This window comes from Juglans microcarpa x Juglans regia, unplaced genomic scaffold (assembly GCF_004785595.1).
Source record: "Juglans microcarpa x Juglans regia isolate MS1-56 unplaced genomic scaffold, Jm3101_v1.0 JmScfU0001, whole genome shotgun sequence".
Lineage (NCBI taxonomy): Eukaryota > Viridiplantae > Streptophyta > Magnoliopsida > Fagales > Juglandaceae > Juglans > Juglans microcarpa x Juglans regia.
The window spans coordinates 167,123-187,642 of NW_024475745.1; the positions used below are offsets into that span (position 1 = coordinate 167,123).

General features: G+C 38.2%; 2 protein-coding genes across 2 annotated transcripts in view; both read left to right on the top strand.

Annotated features, from left to right (window-relative positions):
* Positions 1-20,520, top strand: part of LOC121245191 (endoribonuclease Dicer homolog 2-like) — a 77,391-nt gene that overhangs the window by 7,578 nt on the left and 49,293 nt on the right. Inside the window, 7 exon segments of the mRNA XM_041143466.1 lie at positions 268-486; positions 607-732; positions 734-813; positions 994-1,265; positions 1,380-1,804; positions 1,911-2,014; positions 2,529-2,725. Of these exon segments, the coding sequence (XP_040999400.1) occupies positions 268-486; positions 607-732; positions 734-813; positions 994-1,265; positions 1,380-1,804; positions 1,911-2,014; positions 2,529-2,725 (1,423 nt within the window).
* On the top strand, positions 2,965-4,655 carry LOC121245194. Its single transcript, XM_041143468.1, has 2 exons — positions 2,965-3,235; positions 3,418-4,655. The coding sequence occupies exon 2, from the start codon at positions 3,515-3,517 to the stop codon at positions 4,172-4,174; it is 660 nt and encodes a 219-aa protein (XP_040999402.1). The 5' UTR covers positions 2,965-3,235; positions 3,418-3,514; the 3' UTR covers positions 4,175-4,655.

The window sequence follows — 20,520 nt, forward strand, 5'->3', positions numbered from 1 at the left end:
TCAGGGTATGTTTGGATTTAAGATTTTATTTGAAAATTCTGAAATATGGGATGAAACTTTTAGATATTGGTTTTTATGCGGTTTGGTGAAAGTGGTAAGACCCATTATGAATATGTTTTGAATTGAGAAATTTTGAGAAAAGTTTACATATGGATTTGAAAATGTTGTGGGGCTCAATGTTTCTTCCTAGAAACTAAATGCCGAGCTGACTTGTGTAAAACATATGGTGCACTTGGTATGTGATATTGTCTTTTCTATATTCTACAGTGAAGATATTGCTACTCGGTCTCGACTGGAGAAATATCTTGCTAGTGGAGATATTATGAGGAAGGCATCCTTACATCATGCTTTGCTGCCTTGCTCACCTCTTCAAAGTGATTTAATTGGCGAGAAATTTTATAGTGTTGCAAGCACCGGAGCGACTGTGACTCTTACTTCTAGTGTCAGTTTAATATTCTTCTATTGCTCACGGCTTCCTTCAGATTGGTTAGTTATTCCTCATCAATGACCTTTATTTTCTCATGCTACTATCTATGTTGTTCATTAATGTATTAACTTCAAACTTTCTGTGTTTTTGACCTGATGTCTTGGTTTTATTTTCTGTAGCTATTATAAACCGGCTCCAAGCTGGGATCAGAAGACTTGCACTTTACGTCTACCCAAGAGCTGTCCCTTACAAAATGTTGTTGTACTACAAGGAAGCATGAATGCTAAAATTATGAAGCAAACTGCAGCAACTTCATGAGATTGGTGCTTTGACAGATAATCTTGTTCCAGATATTCTTATGGAAGAAGCTGATGCTCAAGAAAGGGGTAAAATTATTGTCTTGTGGGCCTTTATTTCTACATGCATTGATTTTTTTCCATTTTATACTTGCAATGTCATATGTAAGAAAGGAAGAATTCTATGTACCTCCTGTTTTTCCCCCAGTTGATTTTTAAACGTTTTTAAGATAATCACTTATAGTTTATCTCGAATGGTTAAATGTCCAGGGAATGAACCTTATATTGATGAGCAACCCAGTTACTTCCCACCTGAGCTGGTCGGTCATCTTCCAAAGAATTCGAATATATTGTATCATTGCTACTTAATGGAGCTGGAGCAGAAATTTGTTTACGATATTCTAGTTCATGATATTGTGCTTGTCCTGAGAAATAAGCTAGAATCTGATATTGGAAGCTTGCATTTTGACTTAGATGTTGACAGGGGTAGTTTGACAGTGAACTTTAAATATGTAGGAGTGATTCATCTTAGCATGGATCAGGTCACTTCCCTCTCTCTCTCTCTCAGAGCTTTTTCACTTTGCTTTACTTTGTTAGTTTAAGTGGTATATTAAGTAATAAAGAATTTTGTTTCTGTTCTGAAACTTTGTTTGCAGGTCCTTTTGTGTAGAAGGTTTCAGAAAACTCTTTTAAGAGTTCTTATTTATCATGATTTGGGAAGTTTAAACGAGCGTATGGATGGAGATATTTTGGGAGCTGAGACTGATTATCTTTTGCTCCCAGCCACTGGAAAGCATCAGAGACCTTTGATCATTGATTGGAAATGTGTTACTTCTGTGCTATTTTCATATGAGAAGATTTCTGAATTTCACTTGAATTATTCTGTACCCAAGGGTTGTGCACGTAGTGTACAAACCAAAGATGGTCCTGTATGCGCTTGCCTGCTTCAGAATTCTTTGGTCTACACCCCTCACAATGATCAGGTGTACTGCATAACTGGGATTTTGGGATTGAATGCAAACTCTCTTCTGACACTCCGGGATGGCAGAATTATTACTTACAAGAAATACTATAAGGAGCGGTATGTCATTGTCAGACTGTTGAATGTAAAGCTAATGTTTCTCTTTAAGAATATGTTGTACTTGTGGAATGCTAATTGTAATTAATCCAAAGTTTTCCAAACACAGGTATGACATCAATCTGTGTTTTGAGCACGAATCATTGGTTTGTGGGAGACGCATTTTTCAGGTTCAAAATTACCTTCAAAGATGCAGAAATCAGAAAGAGAAAGGTTGGAAGTTCCGACTTCTTATATGTTAGATTCTCATCCTTTCTTTTGACACAAGCACTAAATAATCACGATTCTCTTGGGTAGGCCTTCAGTTTAAGTACTAATCTTCTTGGTTCTACCCTCTGTTTAGCATATAGTTTGTATAAAAAGGAATAATCCATCTTTGTTTATTTCTTTTAAGAGAGAAATTTAAAAATTTGCCTTTTTTATTCCACAAGTCTTCTGTGCTACAAAATAATTTCTATTTTCTATTGTTGGCTTTGGACTTATCTGATTCATTTTGATTAGAGCAAAATAAATTATCCCAGCTGGTCTATTTTTTTTCCCTTTCCTGCTGTGGTAGTTGTTCATCTTAGTTTACTCCTCAAGTCCAGGTTGGATTATGATACTTTGATGAGGGTGGAAGTGACAATGCATAGGATACCCTAGAGGAAATTTTCTTGAATAAGTTCTTTAACATGATTAGACCTATGATGCTCTTTATTAGTAAACGTTACATGTTCTATCTTTTCAGAATCGAGTAAGCGGTCGGTTGAATTGCCTCCGGAACTTTGTTCTATAGTTATGTCGCCGATATCAATCAATACATTTTATTCTTTCTCATTTGTTCCTTCAATCATGCACCGGGTTGAGTCTTTGCTTATAGCTGCCAACTTAAAAAAGATGCATTTGGACCATTACACACAAAATGATGTTATCCCAATTTCCAAGGTGCGTTATCCTTCTTATAAATGTGCTCTTGATGGTTGTTGGCATTAATTTACTTAAGTGCTAGTCCATCATTGATGACTGTATTTTTTCGTAGATGATTAGTATTGTCTATGATCATGAGTTTGGGCCATAGAATGTGTATTGTGCAAAGATTTCAACGGTTAACCATTGTTGTCAAGAGCAGCCAAGATCAAGCGTGCTACTGTTATAACATTGGGGATAAGCTGTCATTTTTTCCTGTTCCATTTTTGTGAAAGTAATAGGTTTCATTCATATTCAGGCATGGAACTGCTCTTTTATCTGGTTGTAAAATTTTCTACAGCTACATCTGCATCTTATTTCAGGCAAACGTGTCATACTTTTCATTGAACCTCCACTGTTTTTCACAGATTAAGCATAAGATGCTTAATAGCAGATACTCAATATGGTTAAAATTGCTGAATCAGCAAATTAGTGTAGTTTGTGGGTAATAGGACTCTGAAAGAATATATACCACTGGAATCCCCCTGGTTCTCTCTCTCTCTCTCTCTCTCTCTCGTTGTGGTCTCATAAACTGTTTACTAATAAACTGATAAAACTGATAAAACTGATCAATTGATAAACTGGCTCTCTTGTTCTAGCATTTATCATGATACATTCTACTCTCTCTCTCTCTCTCTCTCTCTCTCTTCCCTCAGAGGACCTCTCTGGTTAGAGGTTTTTGCTGGATATGATGTCTAATCTTCCTATTGTGTATCTTCTTCCTTAGATTGGGTGTATTCTGTTGTTTGTTAGTTGTTTTTTTAAGCTATGGATTGGAGTTTGCGTATAGAATCCAGGATTTTTGTTTTTAGGAGAAAGGGAGGTAATATGTTCTGTATAACAGAAAAGCGAAGAAAACATACTTTGTCTTTATATCTATCTGGTGGAATGGTGGGTTGGTTTGCTAAGGAGATAGAGGTTTATTGGAAGAATCTTGGTAAGATGGTTGATTATCAGACTGGAAGGGAGGGAGACAAAGTTTTTATGTTGCAGGGGAGCCATAATCAGTCTGGTATGTTTCTGAAGATGATAGAATATGGCACAGGTTCGGGTAAAGGAATTTTAGTTATCCCTAAAGGGAGGAGAGGAAGTGGATTGGCTGGTTTTGTGAGATACTTACGAGAAATGGTTGAGTCCTCTTCTGCTGTGACATATCAGGCTGGTAGAGGTATGTCCAAGGTTGGGCAGGTTGTAAATCAATCAAGTAGCAATTTGATGGCTGATACTTCTCTACATGGTGATGATAAGGCTGGTGGAGGTTCTTATGTGGCAGCATTGATGAAACTAGTGCAATTCTCTAAGAGATTTGGAGGTGCCAAGTATATGAAAGAGGTTTCTCTCTTGAAGATGGTAGGAGGAAGGAGGGAGGGGCAGAACTCAGGCGAAATTATGGTGATGGTAGGAGTTATGAAGTGTTGGAAAACATAGGAGAAATGGAAGGGACACTTTGGCATTTGTGTTTTGAATTAGTGGGATGGAAGGATAAAATTGTCTTTTTATTAAATAAGGTTGATGGAGGGCTGGGTTTTATTATGGGTTTGGGCCAAAAGATGGGAGCCCAAGAAAACAAAGAGAGTTTGGAGGATAGAAGGGTGGGTCAAGTGAGGAAGGCTGTGGTAGTGGGCTGGGTAGGGGCCCGTTAAAGAGTTCTATTTGTTGGAAGCCCAAGGATAGCAGCGTGGTTCTTTCAAGCCCAAGAGGATAGTTGAAGCTCAGCCCAACTCATCGTCGGCGCCGCTGGATCGTTTTGTCACCACAGAGGGGTGCGATGGAGGGAGGAGATCCTAATGGGTGTCTGCTGATGAGGAAGGGCTCAGAGGAGATGGTGGTTTCGAGATCTATCGGCCCGATAGAGGAGAGGGATGCTAGATTCAGTTGTTCGACAGCACCATTGGTGGTTTTGTCTGCATAGAAAGGAGCGACGGGGGGAGTCGAGCAGGATGGGTGTTCCCCGGCGATGATAAACTCGACGGCGACGTCATCTCATGATTGTTCGAAGAGTGTGGAATCTGACAGTTTGCAAGATAGACTGAGATTGAAGCTTTGTGTGGTTTCTTCATCACAGAGTGGTTTGATGGTGGAGGAAACTTGTTTAGGAGGGCCTTCGAGGGTGGGCCTTCGAGGAAACTTGTGTACTCTCACCCTCGGTTGCAGTTTGGAATCAAGAAGGGTCGAGTAGGAGCAGGGCAGGAATATAGAAGTTCTGTCTATTCAAAACTTTCAGGTGAGTAAGGGAGGAGAAGTAAGGGAGGAAGGAGTAAAGATGGTGGATGAGGTAGTTGTGATGAGGGGGTGGAGAATTAGGCTATTGATGTAGTTAGTTTGTTGGAGAATGGAGATACTTTTTCTGAGAATAATTTTGTGTAACATCCAAACCCCAAAAGTGTAATTTTAATTATTATTTTTATTTTTATTACTATTACTAATTTAAAGATATGTTAAAAATAGTGATTTTATTAGAATGGGTGAGTTTCTTCCACTATCTTTGCCCGTAAGTCTCAGTGTTTATCTCCTAGTTAAACAAGTTTCCTAATGGAAAACCAAACTCCCAACTCCAAACTCTATCCAATCTCCTTATGATCCACGATACCCCTTCTCCTTGCCTATAAAACCCACCCCGAGATCTCCAGAAATTAAACACAAGAAACCTTATACACATAGCCACCGTAGTAGCTTCTACAAACCGAGAACCCACCTCCCTCAACCAAGTCAGCCACCTCGCCGGAAACTACCACAGAAGCCGCCGACAGTGAGCCTTTCCCCCACCTCGACGTACGTCGTCCCCGTTTGAGCCCAACCCGTCGATTTCTCTCTCCCTCTTTATCGGCAGTGACTCTTTGGCCGTGTGCTTGTGCTGCCATCGTCAACCACCTCAAGGGACTTCGGAGTACCACTCTCTGAGCCAGAAATCACCGACCAGCCCAAACCAGGTGAACCCACTTCCTTCTGGTAAGTCCTCGACAGGATCTCTCTCTCCCCGTGATTTTCAATTCTCTGCTTGACAGGTTCCTCTCTCTAAAACTCTCTCTCTTTCTCTCCCTCTCGGTGTTGCACCACTATAGGGACCTCCCAGTTGCACCGCCGTCGCATCCAGCCACCCAGAGCAGCCATCGCACTCAGCCCCTCTCTCGGTAAGATTTTGCACGACTCCCTCCCATGTTCTCGAGCACTCTGTGTTAGCCTTGTGCTTTCCAGAGGAAGCTTCTTCCTTTAATCTGGAATGGGCCCTTGGGCCTTAGGCCTATTTAGCCGAATGCCTCTTTAAAATTCTAAGTGGACTATTTTCCCAATTGACCTTGGGCCTTACTATATTTTAATACAATTATTAAGTTATATTTTAAAGGATATGTTATGGGTTTTGAATAATATTAATATGTAGTAATTTTAATTGAATATGTATTATATTATCTCTACAATATGATTTTAAGTAGTCAGAATGCTAGACAAGTTCACTAATAAATTAGTAACATCTAGTACCTCATATAGGTAACGCACTACAAGTTAGAAATCATGAAGCAGTGCTAAGAGGTAAATAGTATGATCATTGATCATAAAATTGCATGCGTACTGTGAATATTATTGTTATGTATGAAAATATGATGTGCTTATGATGGTTAACTAGGCTACTCTAAGAGGCAAGCTTCTTTTACGATCTTTGATGAAATATGAGATTATACTTGAATGAATGAATTTGTTGTTTGATTGATTGAATGTTACTAAAATCATATGAAAGCCATGAGATGCTCACGTGGTAATTCAAGTCAAGTATGCCATGTAATGGAATAGCCATGTCCATGTAATGCTTAGATTACGTATGCCATGTTCATGTAGTAGTACTTAGATCATGTATGCCATGTTCATGTAGTACTTAGATCATGTATGCCATGGAATGTCATAAAACGTTCAGAGCATGTTATGTTATGTCATGTTATGCTATGCCATGTATAAGAAAATGCTATGTTGTGCTATGTCTTGCTATACCATGTACAAGAATATGCCATGTACAAGAATAGGCCATATTATGTCATGTTATGCTATGCCATGTACAAGAATATGCCATGTTAGAAATGTTCATGAAGCCTAATAAATTCTCATGCCTTAAAAAAAGATAAGAAATGTTACGGTGCCATGGACTCAAGTGTGGTTAACTACAAGTTAATTGAAACACGGACCCAAGCGTGTTTCACTCCATGTTATGCAAGTTAAGTGAAACACGGACCCAAACTTGTTTCACTCCATGTTATGCAAGTTAAGTGAAACACGGACCCAAACTTGTTTCACTCCATGTTATGCAAGTTAAGTGAAACACGGATCCAAGCGTGTTTCACTCCATGTAACGTCAGTTAAGTGAAACACGGACTCAAGCGTATTTCTTCACTCCATGTTAAGACAAGATAAACAAGATATTATGCATTCACGTTACATGTTTGCCATGATTATATATGCTTTCGCTCATGTTAATGATGAATACATATGCTATATGAATCTGTGACGATATATGTATGTAAAGTCTTTTAGAAAGTCATGTTACATGTATGATTGTAAATCTATGAAAGTGTATGTATGTTATGAAGAGTCTTCAGAAATTAAGTCCATGCTAGGCCAAATTATATTTTACGGTATGATGTGCTACTTACTGAGTATTCGGCTAATTTTTGTTTGTCTTTCTGTTTTCTTCCATGTTTAATTCTCACAGATGGTGATTATGATGACACAGAGCTGGATGGCCAGGGATAGATCTAGTACAAAGTCTTAGGAAGGAATAAGTGATATTCACACAAGAATTAGATTTCTTTTATGTCATTCATACACTCCTTAATATCATCCACCTTTCTCAATACCCAATCTGAAGATTTTGAATTCCACCCAATATCAAAGAAAACAGAACATAGGGGAACTAGAGAAAATTCCTCTGCTGGATCACATGAAACTCCAAATTCACCCTCCTCATCCTCTGAACAGCAAATAGGGGACCCCTTTGCATCTCAACAAAATGTAACACCCCGTTCCCGTAGGATAGAGATATTACTAGCAATCATAATATAATGCCCGGTAAGAGATTCATTTCCTGAAATACCTCATTTATTGAAAAGCATCAAAATATTAAAACTGATGGGAAGGGAGGGCGCATAGTTAGGAATAAGGGAAAGGAAAGGGCTGTGATAGATTCTAGATGAAGCCAAAGATTATTTCTTGGAATGTAAGGGGTCTTAATGACCTTCGAAAGCATCTTCGGGTGAAAAATTGGTTTAGAAAATGGAGGGTGGATGTGATTTGCCTTCAAGAAACTAAACTGAAATTTGTGAATCAAGCTATTGTTCAGAGTTTGTGGAATTGTAGTAGTGTGTGTTGGGGAGAGTTGGTGTCTAATGGGGCTTCGGTTGGAATTATAATAATGTGGAATAGGAGGGTGGTGGAGTTGAGGGATCATTTTGTGGGGGAATTCTTGGTGGCATGTCATTTGAAGAATATTGAGGATGGGTTTGAATAGGCATTTGCTAGAGTGTATGGCTCTAATGTGGATAGTAGGAGTTTATTATGGGATGAAATGTCGAGTGTATGTGGTTGGTGGAATTTACCTTGGTGTTTTGGCGGGGATTTTAATCTCACTCGTTTCCCTAGTGAGAGATCGGGGGTATCATATTTTTCACATGCAATGTCTACTTTTTTTTGAATTAAATCTGATTGATTTACCTTTGGTGGGAGGAGATTATACTTGGTCTAATGGTAGGTCATTTTCAAGGCTGGATAGGTTTTTGGTTTCGCCTTCTTGGGAGGATCATTTTTCTGGTTTGAGTCATAAATTATTGCCGAGATTGTGTTCTGATCATTATCCTATCATGTTGGATTGTGGTGGAATTGAGGGTGGGAGAGAGTATTTTAAATTTGAAAACATGTGGCTGAAGGATGAGGGATTTGTGGACAGGGTGAGAAGTTGGTGGAATTCCTATAATTGTTCTGGCACTCCTAGTTTTGTCTAGGCTGGAAAATTGAAATCTCTTAAGAAGGATATAAAGAGATGGAATAAAGAGGAGTTTGGGAATTTGGATAGCAAGAGGAAGCTTCTTTTGGAAGAGTTGATAGGTTTAGATGAGAAGGATGTGCAAGGGGTGATATTGGGGGAGGACAGAATAAGAAAATAGGGGTGGTTTCTGAACTGGAAAATTTAGCGTTGATGGAGGAAATTTCGTGGAGGTCAAAATCTAGGGTGCTGTGGTTGAAGGAAGGAGATAGGTGCACTAATTCTTTCATCAAATGGTGAACTCTCATAGAAGAAATAATGTGATTGAAGTTCTTCCAGATGGGGACAGGCTTTTCACGGATCAAGAAGACATTAAGGCTCACATAGTGACTTTTTATGAGCGGCTGTTTTTAGAAGATTTTTCTTGGAGACCAAAACTGGACAGACTTGGTTTCGACTCTATAGATCAGGTCAAAGCTGATTGGTTGGAGAGAGAGTTTGAAGAAGAAGTACTTAATATGGTTAAAGGTATGGATAGGGATAAGGCTCCGGGTCCGGATGGATTCTCTTTGGCCTTTTTTCAAGCATGCTGAGACATAGTTAGAGAAGATATTCTGAAGGTGTTATTTGCTGAGTTTCATTTGTATATGAGGCTTGAGAAGAGTTTTAATGCGACTTTCATTGCACTTGTTCTGAAAAAGGTAGGGGCTGTGGAGATGAGAGATTTTCGGCCTATTAGTTTGGTGAATGGAGTGTATAAAATCGTTTGGCAAATATTCTGGGGTGCAGAATTTCTTCAGTCCCTATGAGGTACCATGGGCTTCCTTTGTGGGCTTCTTTTAAATTTTTTAATATTTGGGATGGGGTGATTGAGAAAATGGAAAGGAGGTTAGCTGGTTGGAAAATGATCTACTTGTCTAAGGGGGGGAAGATTAACTCTAATAAAAGTACTTTGTCTAACCTTCCCACTTATTTTTTATCTCTTTTCTGTTGCCTGCAAGGGTTGAAAGAAGAATTGAGAGTTTATTTTGGAATTTTTTATGGGGTGGTAAAGGAGTTGAAAAAAAGTTCTTTCTGGAAAGACTTTACAGTTCAAAGTTGATGCTAGGTAGGGAGGACAGCATGCTGTGGATTCCTGCTGGAAATTCTAAGTTCTCAGTCTCCTCTTTTTACAGAAAATTAACCAGTCACAGGAGTTGTGAATTTCCCTGGAAAAACATATGGAAAGTGAAAGTTCCTTTCAAGGTTGCTTTTTTCTGTTGGGTGGTATCCTAGGGCAAAGTGTTGACAACTGAAAATCTTAGAAGGAGAGGTATGTACATTGCTGATTGGTGTGTCATGTGCAAGAAGGATGGGGAATCTGTTAATCACCTCTTTCTTCATTGTGAAGTGGCCAGGTTCTTGTGGAATGAGGTTTTGAATCGGACTGGTTTACTTTGGGTAATGCCCAAGGAAGTGGTGGATTTATTGGTAGGGTGGAAGGGTTTGAAGCGTAGCAAGAATGCTGTTCATGTTTGGAAGATGATTCCTTCTTGTCTCATGTGGCGCCTATGGCTTAAAAGGAATGGGAGATGCTTCGAAGACAAAGAACGTTCATTGGGAGAACTTAGGGATTTTTTCTTTAGTACTTTGAGTTTGTGGGCTACAGCTTTTGTAATGGAAGATAATTTCCAGAATCTGTTTTAGTTTTCCTTTCGTTTTTGGAAAGTAGTAGGTATTTCCTTTATATACGTCCTGTGTACTTGGGCTTATGCCTATTTCTTGGGAATAAATCTTTTATTACTTGTAAAAAATATATATATATATATATTGTATCAGTACAACCATTAGTCCTTTTAAAGATATGAGATACATCACTGTAGCTAATGGCATATTGAACTTTTGCTAACCATATCTTCATGGCAGGTTTTGGAAGCAATTACTACAAAGAAATGCCAAGAGATATTCCACTTGGAATCGTTAGAAACTCTTGGAGATTCTTTTCTCAAATATGCTGCCAGTCAACAACTTTTTAAGACCTATCAAAATCAACACGAGGGTGTCCTTAGTGTGAAGAAAGAAAAAATAATTTCTAATGCAGCTCTTTGCAAGTTTGGATGTGACCGCAAACTTCCGGTAACTTTTTTTTTTCTGATAATTCTTTAAATTCTTGGTGTTGCCAATCTCATGAGTTTTTTATGTTCTCTTTTTTCTCTCTATGTTATAGATTTATTGTTGTTATTTTATATATATGTACATATATATAGGTACAATCATACATACATATAAATCAATTTATATGCTTTTTAAGAAAAACAAATATACATCTGTTTGTGTGTTTGTGTATTAGAAATCTATTCTTTTCGGCATTAGATTAAATGTCAAAATGATGCTGACTTTGTTTTTAAATTGAAGGTAATACCTTTTCAGATCCTTTGACACATCTAGTGATCAAGTTCTCAGTTCGGATAGTATAGCATGTCATTCTCTATTTAGTTGTTTTCTTGATGTACCAGCTTGCATATAATTCCTGTTGGCTCTGTTTTTTTTTTTTTTTTTTTTTTTTTTTTTTTTTTTTTTTTTTTTTTCCTCCTTTTTAAGTTTTAGATTTATTTTTTTTAGAAATTCTTGGTTATCTTTAAGTTTAGTTCAAGTGTGTATTCTGTCTGGAAAACGTTCCTTACCCCCTCTTGTAAATATTGTTGGTCAAGGGTCCTGAGCTATTCGAATGAATTAACTTGATTAATACTGCCAAACCTCCGCTTTTAGTGGATTTGTTTTGAAAAAATCTCTGGGCATTTAGTTACTATAGATCTAAATTTTCACCCAAGCTTAAGGACATTTTGGAACTCCCTTTGTGACATGATTATTCTGTATTGCTTAGCTGTGATGATAATCTTAACTTTGTTCCTATAATTGTATCTGTGACTTACTTTACAAGGATTACCCAAGGATCCTGAACTATTGGTATGAATTAACCTGAATGATACGGCCAAACGTCTTCTTTTAGTTGATTTGTTTAAGAAAACAAAACCCTTAGGCATTCAGTTACCATAGATTTCATATTGTTCATCAAAATTTAAGGTCATTTTAGAACTCACTGCATGACATGATTATTCTATATTGCTTTCTCTGATTGTACTTTTAAACTTTTGTTTATTTTATTTTATATGTGATTCAATTTACATTCTTCAAATTGTAGGGATTTATTCGAAATGAGTCCTTCGATCCGAAAAAGTGGATCATTCCTGGTGATAGATCTGGAAGTGCATTAAGTGAGGAGTTGCTTTTTAATACGAGAAAAATCTATATTAGGGAAACTAGGAAGGTGAAAAGTAAAAGTGTTGCTGATGTTGTTGAGGCACTAATTGGTGCATTTCTTAGCAAATGTGGTGAAACATCAGCCTTGCTATTTATGGATTGGTTGGGTATAAAGGTAGATTTTCACGTTACACCATACGAGAGACACTTCCAAATACACGCTAAGAAGCTTGTAAATGTCAGACATTTGGAGTCCCTATTAAACTACTCATTCCGTGATCCTTCTTTGTTAGTGGAAGCATTGACCCATGGTTCTTACATGCTTCCAGAGATTCCAAGATGTTACCAGGTAAATTTGATAGCAATTTAGTTGAGAATTATTATTTTTTTGATAGGTCAATTTAGTTGAGAATTATGCCATTACTTTCCTCGGTCAACTTACATGTCAACTTCATTGTATACATAGTATATGCATTTTCTATAACTATGTTACTTGTCTGTATTTCATGATAGAATTCAAAGAGTAATCATTTTGCTGTTGACATATACTGTCAATAAGATGAATTTTCTTCCCAATAAAAAAAAAAAAAAAAAAATCTGTCAATGAGATGAGTTTTCTGATGAAACAGACACAATACCCCTCAAACACAGTTTTATCTCAGGATGCCTCTGTTACTTCTGTTTCATGGGTGTTATCTTACTTTTTTTTTTTTTGCTTATAGTCATTATGACCTTCTATGATTTCTGTTTCTTGACTTTGATAAAAGTTTGTTACTTGTGCAGCGACTTGAATTTCTTGGGGACTCAGTTTTGGATTATCTCATGACCAAGCATTTCTATGATGAATATCCTGGGTTGTCACCAGAACTGTTAACTGACATGAGATCTGCTTCTGTGAATAATGATTGTTATGCACGATCTGCAGTCAGGTGGGAACTGCACAAACACATCCTCCATGCCTCACAAGAACTCCACAAGCATATAGTTGAAACTATTAACAATTTTGACAAGTTATCATCAGAATCAACTTTTGGATGGGACTCCGAGACAACTTTCCCCAAGGTTATTCAGATTTAAGCTATGTTACAAACCACACTCTCATCCCACCATATAAAGATGTGGCACTTTTATCATCCTTGAATCATCTTTTATTGTTTCTAAAGATAAATTCAAAGGTTGATGGTAATGACACCTCATCATAGTGGGATGAAAGTGTAATGAGAGTGTGGTTTGTAGTACTTTCCATTGAGATTTAGTTATATTTGTTTTCTTAACTTCTACGCTGATGTTTGGATTCCTTTTCTTTTCTTGTTTTCTTCCTCCCCTCCCCCTTTTTTAAATCCCAGCATTTATTTTCTAATGTGTGACAGGTACTTGGTGATATTATAGAGTCTCTAGCAGGTGCGATTCTTGTTGATTCTGGATACAATAAGGAGAGAGTCTTTGGCAGCATAAGGCCCCTTTTGGAGCCTCTGATCACACCTGAAACAGTAATGTCTCATCCTGCAAAAGAGCTGAATGAACTATGCCAAAAAGAGCATTACATTATGAAAGAACCCATCAAGTCACGCAACAAGGGTCTTACTTCCATTACAATAGAGGTAGAAGCTGAAGGTCTCTCGTTCAAGAAAACAGCTACAGCTGCCGATGGAAAAACAGCAAAAAAAGTCGCTTGCAAAGAAGTTTTGAAGACCCTGAAGGATTCAGGTTTACATGGTAAAAATTGAAAGGACTTGAATACAATTGGGAGGAAAATTTGCACTCAAGTAAGCAATAGTGTTTTCACTTCTTCGAGTTATTGCTGTTATCTGAGTATATGATCTCATACAAAGTTGTCATTTGGTGTAAAGTGGTTCTGTAATTCCTTTTCTTGTTTTTGTTTTGTGGCTCTCCCGCTAAAAAAGCGGTGATGGTCGTTGATTTTGGAGAAATTTGCCTTATTATTTATTAGAAGCTACGATAAAGGCAACGTTATAATTTTGAAATTGTATTTGTTTTTATGATAGATATTATAATTTCCATTGGCTTCGGTTTGACAGTTAAGAAAACTTTTGCTGCTTGATGTTCACTTTATCAGTTTCTTACCTTGATATTAATTGAAGTGGATGTAGCCCTAGTTAGAATAGAATGGTAGTAAAAAGGAAGATTGAGTATGATGCCTAAAGAGCACATAACTATATTTCTTTTACTCCTTAATCCTTATCTATATATAAATAAAGAAAGTATTACAGACACGAAGAGATTACATGAAGTAGTATAACAAACTGATGTGGTTTCATGTGATTCGTTAGATTTACTTTATAATAAAAATAATTTTACGATTTGACAAACTATATCATGTCACGTCAGTTTGTGAAATGATTTTTGTAAAATTATTATGTGGCTAAAGTATTTATCTATAAATAATATATTTTAAGAACCCAAATCTTAAGGCTTGAATCTTAACATTGGCCCATTCCATAACCTGTTATTCCGCTAAACACAAGACTGGAGTCTCTTTAAATTACAAAATGCCTTGCTCTAAACAGGATAAATGTTGTTGCATTTTGAGTTCTATGTACAAGTTGTAACTCTCTTAAGCTATGTGATTATCAAATCCACAGTATATACCTTGGGAAGTGAACATGACTCCAATGTGTGATCCTAGCTGCATATTTTGAAGCTTATAGGAGCATACTCCCTGCTATTAATCCCATATATATATATATATATAGAGAGAGAGAGAGAGAGAGAGAGAGAGAGACGAGTCTCGTTTTACGCTTAATATAGCATTCAGCAGCCCTAAGGTTTCTCTATTTGTCCAACTGACTTCATCTCTATTGTGTAGCTTTATGCTAAAAAGTGTTTTTTACATTAAGGATTTGAAAGCTTGGGGAAACCCCAAGGGGTTGGCCTAAGTGGTGCAAGTCTTGGTCTTAGAGTATCACTCTCTTCAAGATTCAAGGTTCAACACCTCATAGGTGCAAACAATCATTTGGAGCCACACCCCCTAGTGAAAAGTCAGCGATTTAACCAGTTCCGTATAAAAAAACTTTCGAGGGTACGGTGCACGAGACCAGAGTTTACTCTACAGGGATGAGTCCGAAAGGCCCTGCCTTAGAGAGGTTTCCCGACATAAAAAAATAAAAAATTGAAAGCTTGGGAAATGGAAGAATGACAAAGTTTAGGTAAATGAACCATTAATGTTGAAAATATTTTCTTGAAAACACTATTATTTGGTATTTACTACAAATGTTACAATTTTTCATATCAAATATCAAGAACAAAGTTATTGGGGATTCCAACCTAACCCTTCGTGCCCTTTCACCTTACCCCAACTTTTGAGGGACTTGAGGTCCCCCGGACAGATCGTTAAAAGAACAAACACCGCATCACTGCCCGACTTTTAGAGCCCGGCGTGGTTACTGCGTATAGGACTTGGGACTAATTTCTAGGCTGGAGGTGACTGAAACCACTGATGGTTATGAGATGATTTTGGCGTGTATACAAACAAAAAGTGAATATTGCATATGACCCATTCAGGAGAATTTTAGAAACAATTATCTCAAATTTATTTTAGTTTTCATTCTTATTTTTTTCTCTCTTAGACCTCGTTTAGATAGGGAGATAAAATAAAATGATTTGTAAATAACAGTAAAATAGTTTGTAAATAGTAGTGAAATTGTTTGAATTGAGATGTTTTATGAGATTTTAAGAAATAAAAGAGAAAAAGTTAAATAAAAATATTATAAAATTAAAATATTGTTAGAATATAATTTTTTAATATTATTCTTGTTTCGAGATTTGAAAAAGTTGAATTATTTTTTATGTTTTATTTAAAAGTTTGTAAAATTTGTAATGATTAAATAAAAAATTTAAAATTTTTTGAATTTGTGGTGTTTGGATACTGAGATAAGATGAAATAAAATGAAATAAGATGAGATAGATGTGATGAGATAAAATATTTTATCTATCCAAACCAGGTCTAGTTTTTTTTATTAAAATGAAAAATTGGTCGTAGACCTGTAGGATGCGCCGGAATGGTTAAATAATACAAGAGTAGCTAAAAAATAAAAAATAAAAAAAACAATTCTGGAAAATATTCAATTTGGCCAACCCCATAGGAGTCGATTGATTTTTTAGATATTCATTCCATCACTGCCATCACTACTCGACCATAGGCCGGTAACTTACCATCTGAGAGACACCATGGGGCACACATTGCCCCACCTATAAAGCGCAGAGCATCTACGAAAGTATTACACCTAAGGTAAAGATATGTAAAATTTCTGATTCATTGATTTATATGCTTGTTTCCAATAATAAAATGACGACGTTCCAAAAATTCATGCTTCATTGATTTATTTATTTACTTATGAATAAGAGGTTTCTGGCCAACAGGTGACGCGGTTGAGAAATTCTCCTACGAGCTTAAAAACTTAAAGGTTAAAACGGTCGAGGAACTCTACCATTAACACATTCTTGCCTACAGGCGACGTAATCGAGGAATTCTCCCACGAGTCTAAAAACTTAAAGGTTAAAACGGTCAAGCGACTCTCCCATTAACACCTTCTCGCCTACTGGCAACATGGTCAAGGAATTCTCTCACGAGCCTAAAAACTTAAAGGATAAAATGGTCGAGGGACTATCCCGTTAACAACTTCTTGCCAACAGGCGACGTGGTCGAGGAATCCTCCCACGAGCCTAAAAGCTCAAAGGACAAAACGGTCGAGAGACTTTCTCGTTAACACCTTCTCGCCTACAGGCGACGTGGTCGAGAAATTCTCTCACGAGCCTAAAAACTTGAAGGATAAAACAGTCAGAGACTCTCCCGATAACGCCTTCTGGCCTATAGGTGACATGGTCGATAAATTCTCTCATGAGCCTAAAAACTTAAAGGATAAAACAGTCAAGGGACTCTCTCATTAGCAACTTCTTGCCAAAAGGTAACGCAGTTGAGAAATCCTCCCAGGAGCCTAAAAACTCAAGGTTAAATAACATATATTGATATCATGATGCAGGTCACCAAGTAATAGCAAATTTTTTTTAAAAAAAAAAAGAAAGGAAGAAGAGAACTTTTACAACCAACAAGCAAAGTTCAAAAGGCCTCAAAGCAGCTTACAGAGTTCGATTACGTACAAAGCTTTAAATATATATATATATATATATATATATATATAAAATAAACATAAGTCAAAGACAAATCACGACGGGGATGCAAGCTAAAATTAAGATCGGTGACGAAAAGCATCAGGCATCTTGTCTTGACCGAGAGAGTCACATAAATGAAAGGCAACCTCACTAGCCTAGATAGACTTCCAGTCCAAAGTCTGCAGATTTGTGGTGGGCTCTCAGAGAAGAAGCTCAAGGAGCTGTTTAACACCCAGTTTAAAACCTATACCTATAACACCTTGCTCATTCTTTCTAACGTAAGCAAATTCCGAGGACGAAAATTATGTAACAGTCTACCCATTCTCTCTAGTGATTGCAAGCCTCGTTATGCATGCCGAACCTCGATGGCATGTTTTTAAAGATATTATGTGATTTCTAAAGTACGTCCAGTGTTTTAAATGCACTGAAAATATTTATATGAGGTATTTCCAGTGTTATTGAACAAAGCTTGATTTTAAATAAGACAATTATAATATTTTTGAAGAGCTCCAAAAATATTATAATTGTCGAAAATCATTTTAGTATCATTTATTAAAATGATTTCAGTTATTTAAAATATTATGAGATTTAAATTATGTTTAAAACTCTAATTAAATTAAATGGTTTTATTCTTTTAAAGATATTAAATAAGACTTCATCATTTTATTAATGATGAAGGAATATTATTTTATAAATTAAAGTTTAGTTTAAATAATATTTTATCTTAATTCCTCTCAGTACTTTTAATTAAGTTAATGTTTACGCAATTTCAAATCAGTGTTTTAATTCCCCACCGTTAGATCGTTTTGAAGATCCCAAGATAAAATGATCAAGATTAAAACCCAGACCCCCTCTCTTTCTCCCTCACTTTTCCCTCTCTCTCTCTCTCTCTCTCTCTCTCCCCCCCCCCTCCCACGCGGTTTTCCCCCTCCCCCTCACTCGATCGATCTCCTTCTTTAGCCCCCAGCGCCACCATACGCCAACACAGACCACCTCACTGGCCTCCCCTCACGCCTGAAAGCATTCCCCATCGTCAAAGTCCCACACGGCAGCTTCCTCTTCCCCCACGTGAGCCCCTCTCTCCTCTCGGGTTCCTCACTTCTCACCGCCATACGCGGCCACCCAAGCCACCGCACCACCACCAACGGCCTCCCCTCTCACCGGTGAACCCCCCCTATGGAACCCAAGCCACGGACCTCCCTTTCCCTCTCTGTCGCACAAACGCATAACACCTATAAAAAATGGGTTTCACACGGGTTAAGGCCACCGACGGCCCTAGCGTCTCCGTGTGCCGGTTTTAGCCCCACCAAGCACCTCCCCTGGCCACCGTGACTCCTCCCGGAGCTCCTCCAAGCGAACCAAGCCCTCCACCTTTCTCAAGCTGTCTCTTTCTCCCACGGCTCCCCGAGCACCTCACGGCTTAGATATGCCACCGTGTCGCCTCCACCTTGCCACCACAGCTCCACCGTACCCTTCTCAAGCTCTTCCATGGCCTGCCACGACCAGACCGGCACCTCTAGCCACCTCTAGTGGCCAAAACAACCACTGGACATGGATTAGCCGCCATGTATGACCCTTCCGATGTCATCGATTGTGACGATTAGTGAGTATTGCATGAGTTATCCTATCGATGGCATAACCCTTTATCCATCGTTATTTATGTTATTTGTTAGTTGATTAGGTTGTGGACTGTGCTGTTAGTATTGTGGAGTTCATTGTATTGTGATGTGCTGTGTAGTGAAGTGTTGGACGTAGTTGGGAAGTGTGTTGTGAAGTGTTGTGGACTATGTTGTGTAGTGTGGTTGTGGAGTATGTGTTGTATTGGTGATGTGGCATGTGGAATGCGAAGAGTACAGGTGGAGTGTACTCTATGTGGCGTAGCGTGAGTAAATGGAGTAAATGTGGAGTGTACTCCATGTGGTGGAGTGATTCACCATATGGTGGGTATGCTGTAGTGGTGATGTGGCGTAGCGTGTGTGAAGGGAGTACACGTGGAGTGTACTCCATGAGGTGTAGCGATACACCGTGTGGCATGTTGCAGAGATAAGGATGGTTGTGTGGTTGATGGGCGTAGAGCGTGGTGAGTAGTGTTGGGAATTGTAGAACAGTGTCCCGAAGTTGTTGTGATGTGGTTGTAGTCTGAGGTGACAAATGTCACCGAAATTGACTTATGGCTAGGAATATGTGTGAAGTGGCAGAACAAGTGTAAGAGTGCGCAGTAGAAGTATGACTGGGGAATGTCACGAAGTGACATGGTCAAAAGCAGTCGTACTTATGATGGGTGAGGAGTTAATGTAGGAATGGCGTAACAAGAATGTGACGAGATGTCACGATGTGACAGGAGTACGTGAGGGACCGTACTCGTGATGAGTTAGGACTTGGCATAGAAATGACATAGCGGGATGTCAGGTGATGTGATAGGGTCACGGTGTAGCTTGGAAGTGGTCTCGAGCTATACGACGTGACATAAGACGTAGTTGTGAACGGAGTCTTGTCATGTTAAGTGCTGGGATGAACTGTCAAAAGGGATGGGTAGCATGAAGAGTCGTGTTAGCCGAGTTAAGAGAAGGTTGGTATCGAAATATGACGCTTGTCCCTACGAGCATGTGATCAATGTGTTATATGTTGGTCTTAGGTGATAAAGGGGTAAGGTACATATGTAATTTGGTGAGACACATGTGTCGGATGGATTCATCGTATGTAATGGGTAATCTATCCTAAGCACGGTTACACAGTACTTAAGCCTTAGGCTTAGAGCCATGTGGTGTGTATGGATGGGAATGGGGAATTAGTGTGAGCTAAGATGCATGGAGGCAGTGACGGGTGTATTGTCTAGGATTGGGATGCGTGAGTTCGTCGGTCAGAATCATGCGTCGGAATGTGGTCAACAGAAAGAGTAAGACGAAGGGTCTTAGTGTCTTAATCCTGAGGTGAATTATGGGTTCACCTTAGGGATGAGCACTCGAAGTAGAACGGCAAGTTTGGAAGAGGTAGTGATCGTAAGTAGATCCCGAAGGCTTTAGCATAGTAAAGGGCATGTAAGAGCATGGGATAGAAGGAGAGTGTTTTAAGTGATGTGTAGCTATATTTCTAGTTTAAGTTGCTTATGCATTAGATAGAGAAAGACGTTAAGGTTATGTGTATGCATGTAGGTTGCCATCTGACATGCACATGAATGGACAGCATGATATGAAAGAAGCATGGAGTCTAGATAAGTATTACGTTCATACTCTTCTAGAGCCTTCTAAAATATAAGAAATGAAAATAAAACGCTTTTCTTTACGATGCCTTACGAAACGACACGAAAGATGTTTTATGAAAACATGCTAAGTGTTCAAAGGTATAAGTATGTACGGCCCTTTCTTGGCAACCCTTTTTTTTTTTACCCAAAGTGTTAATTGTACACATGTGAATGGATGACTATACGCAGTATCTATTGTAT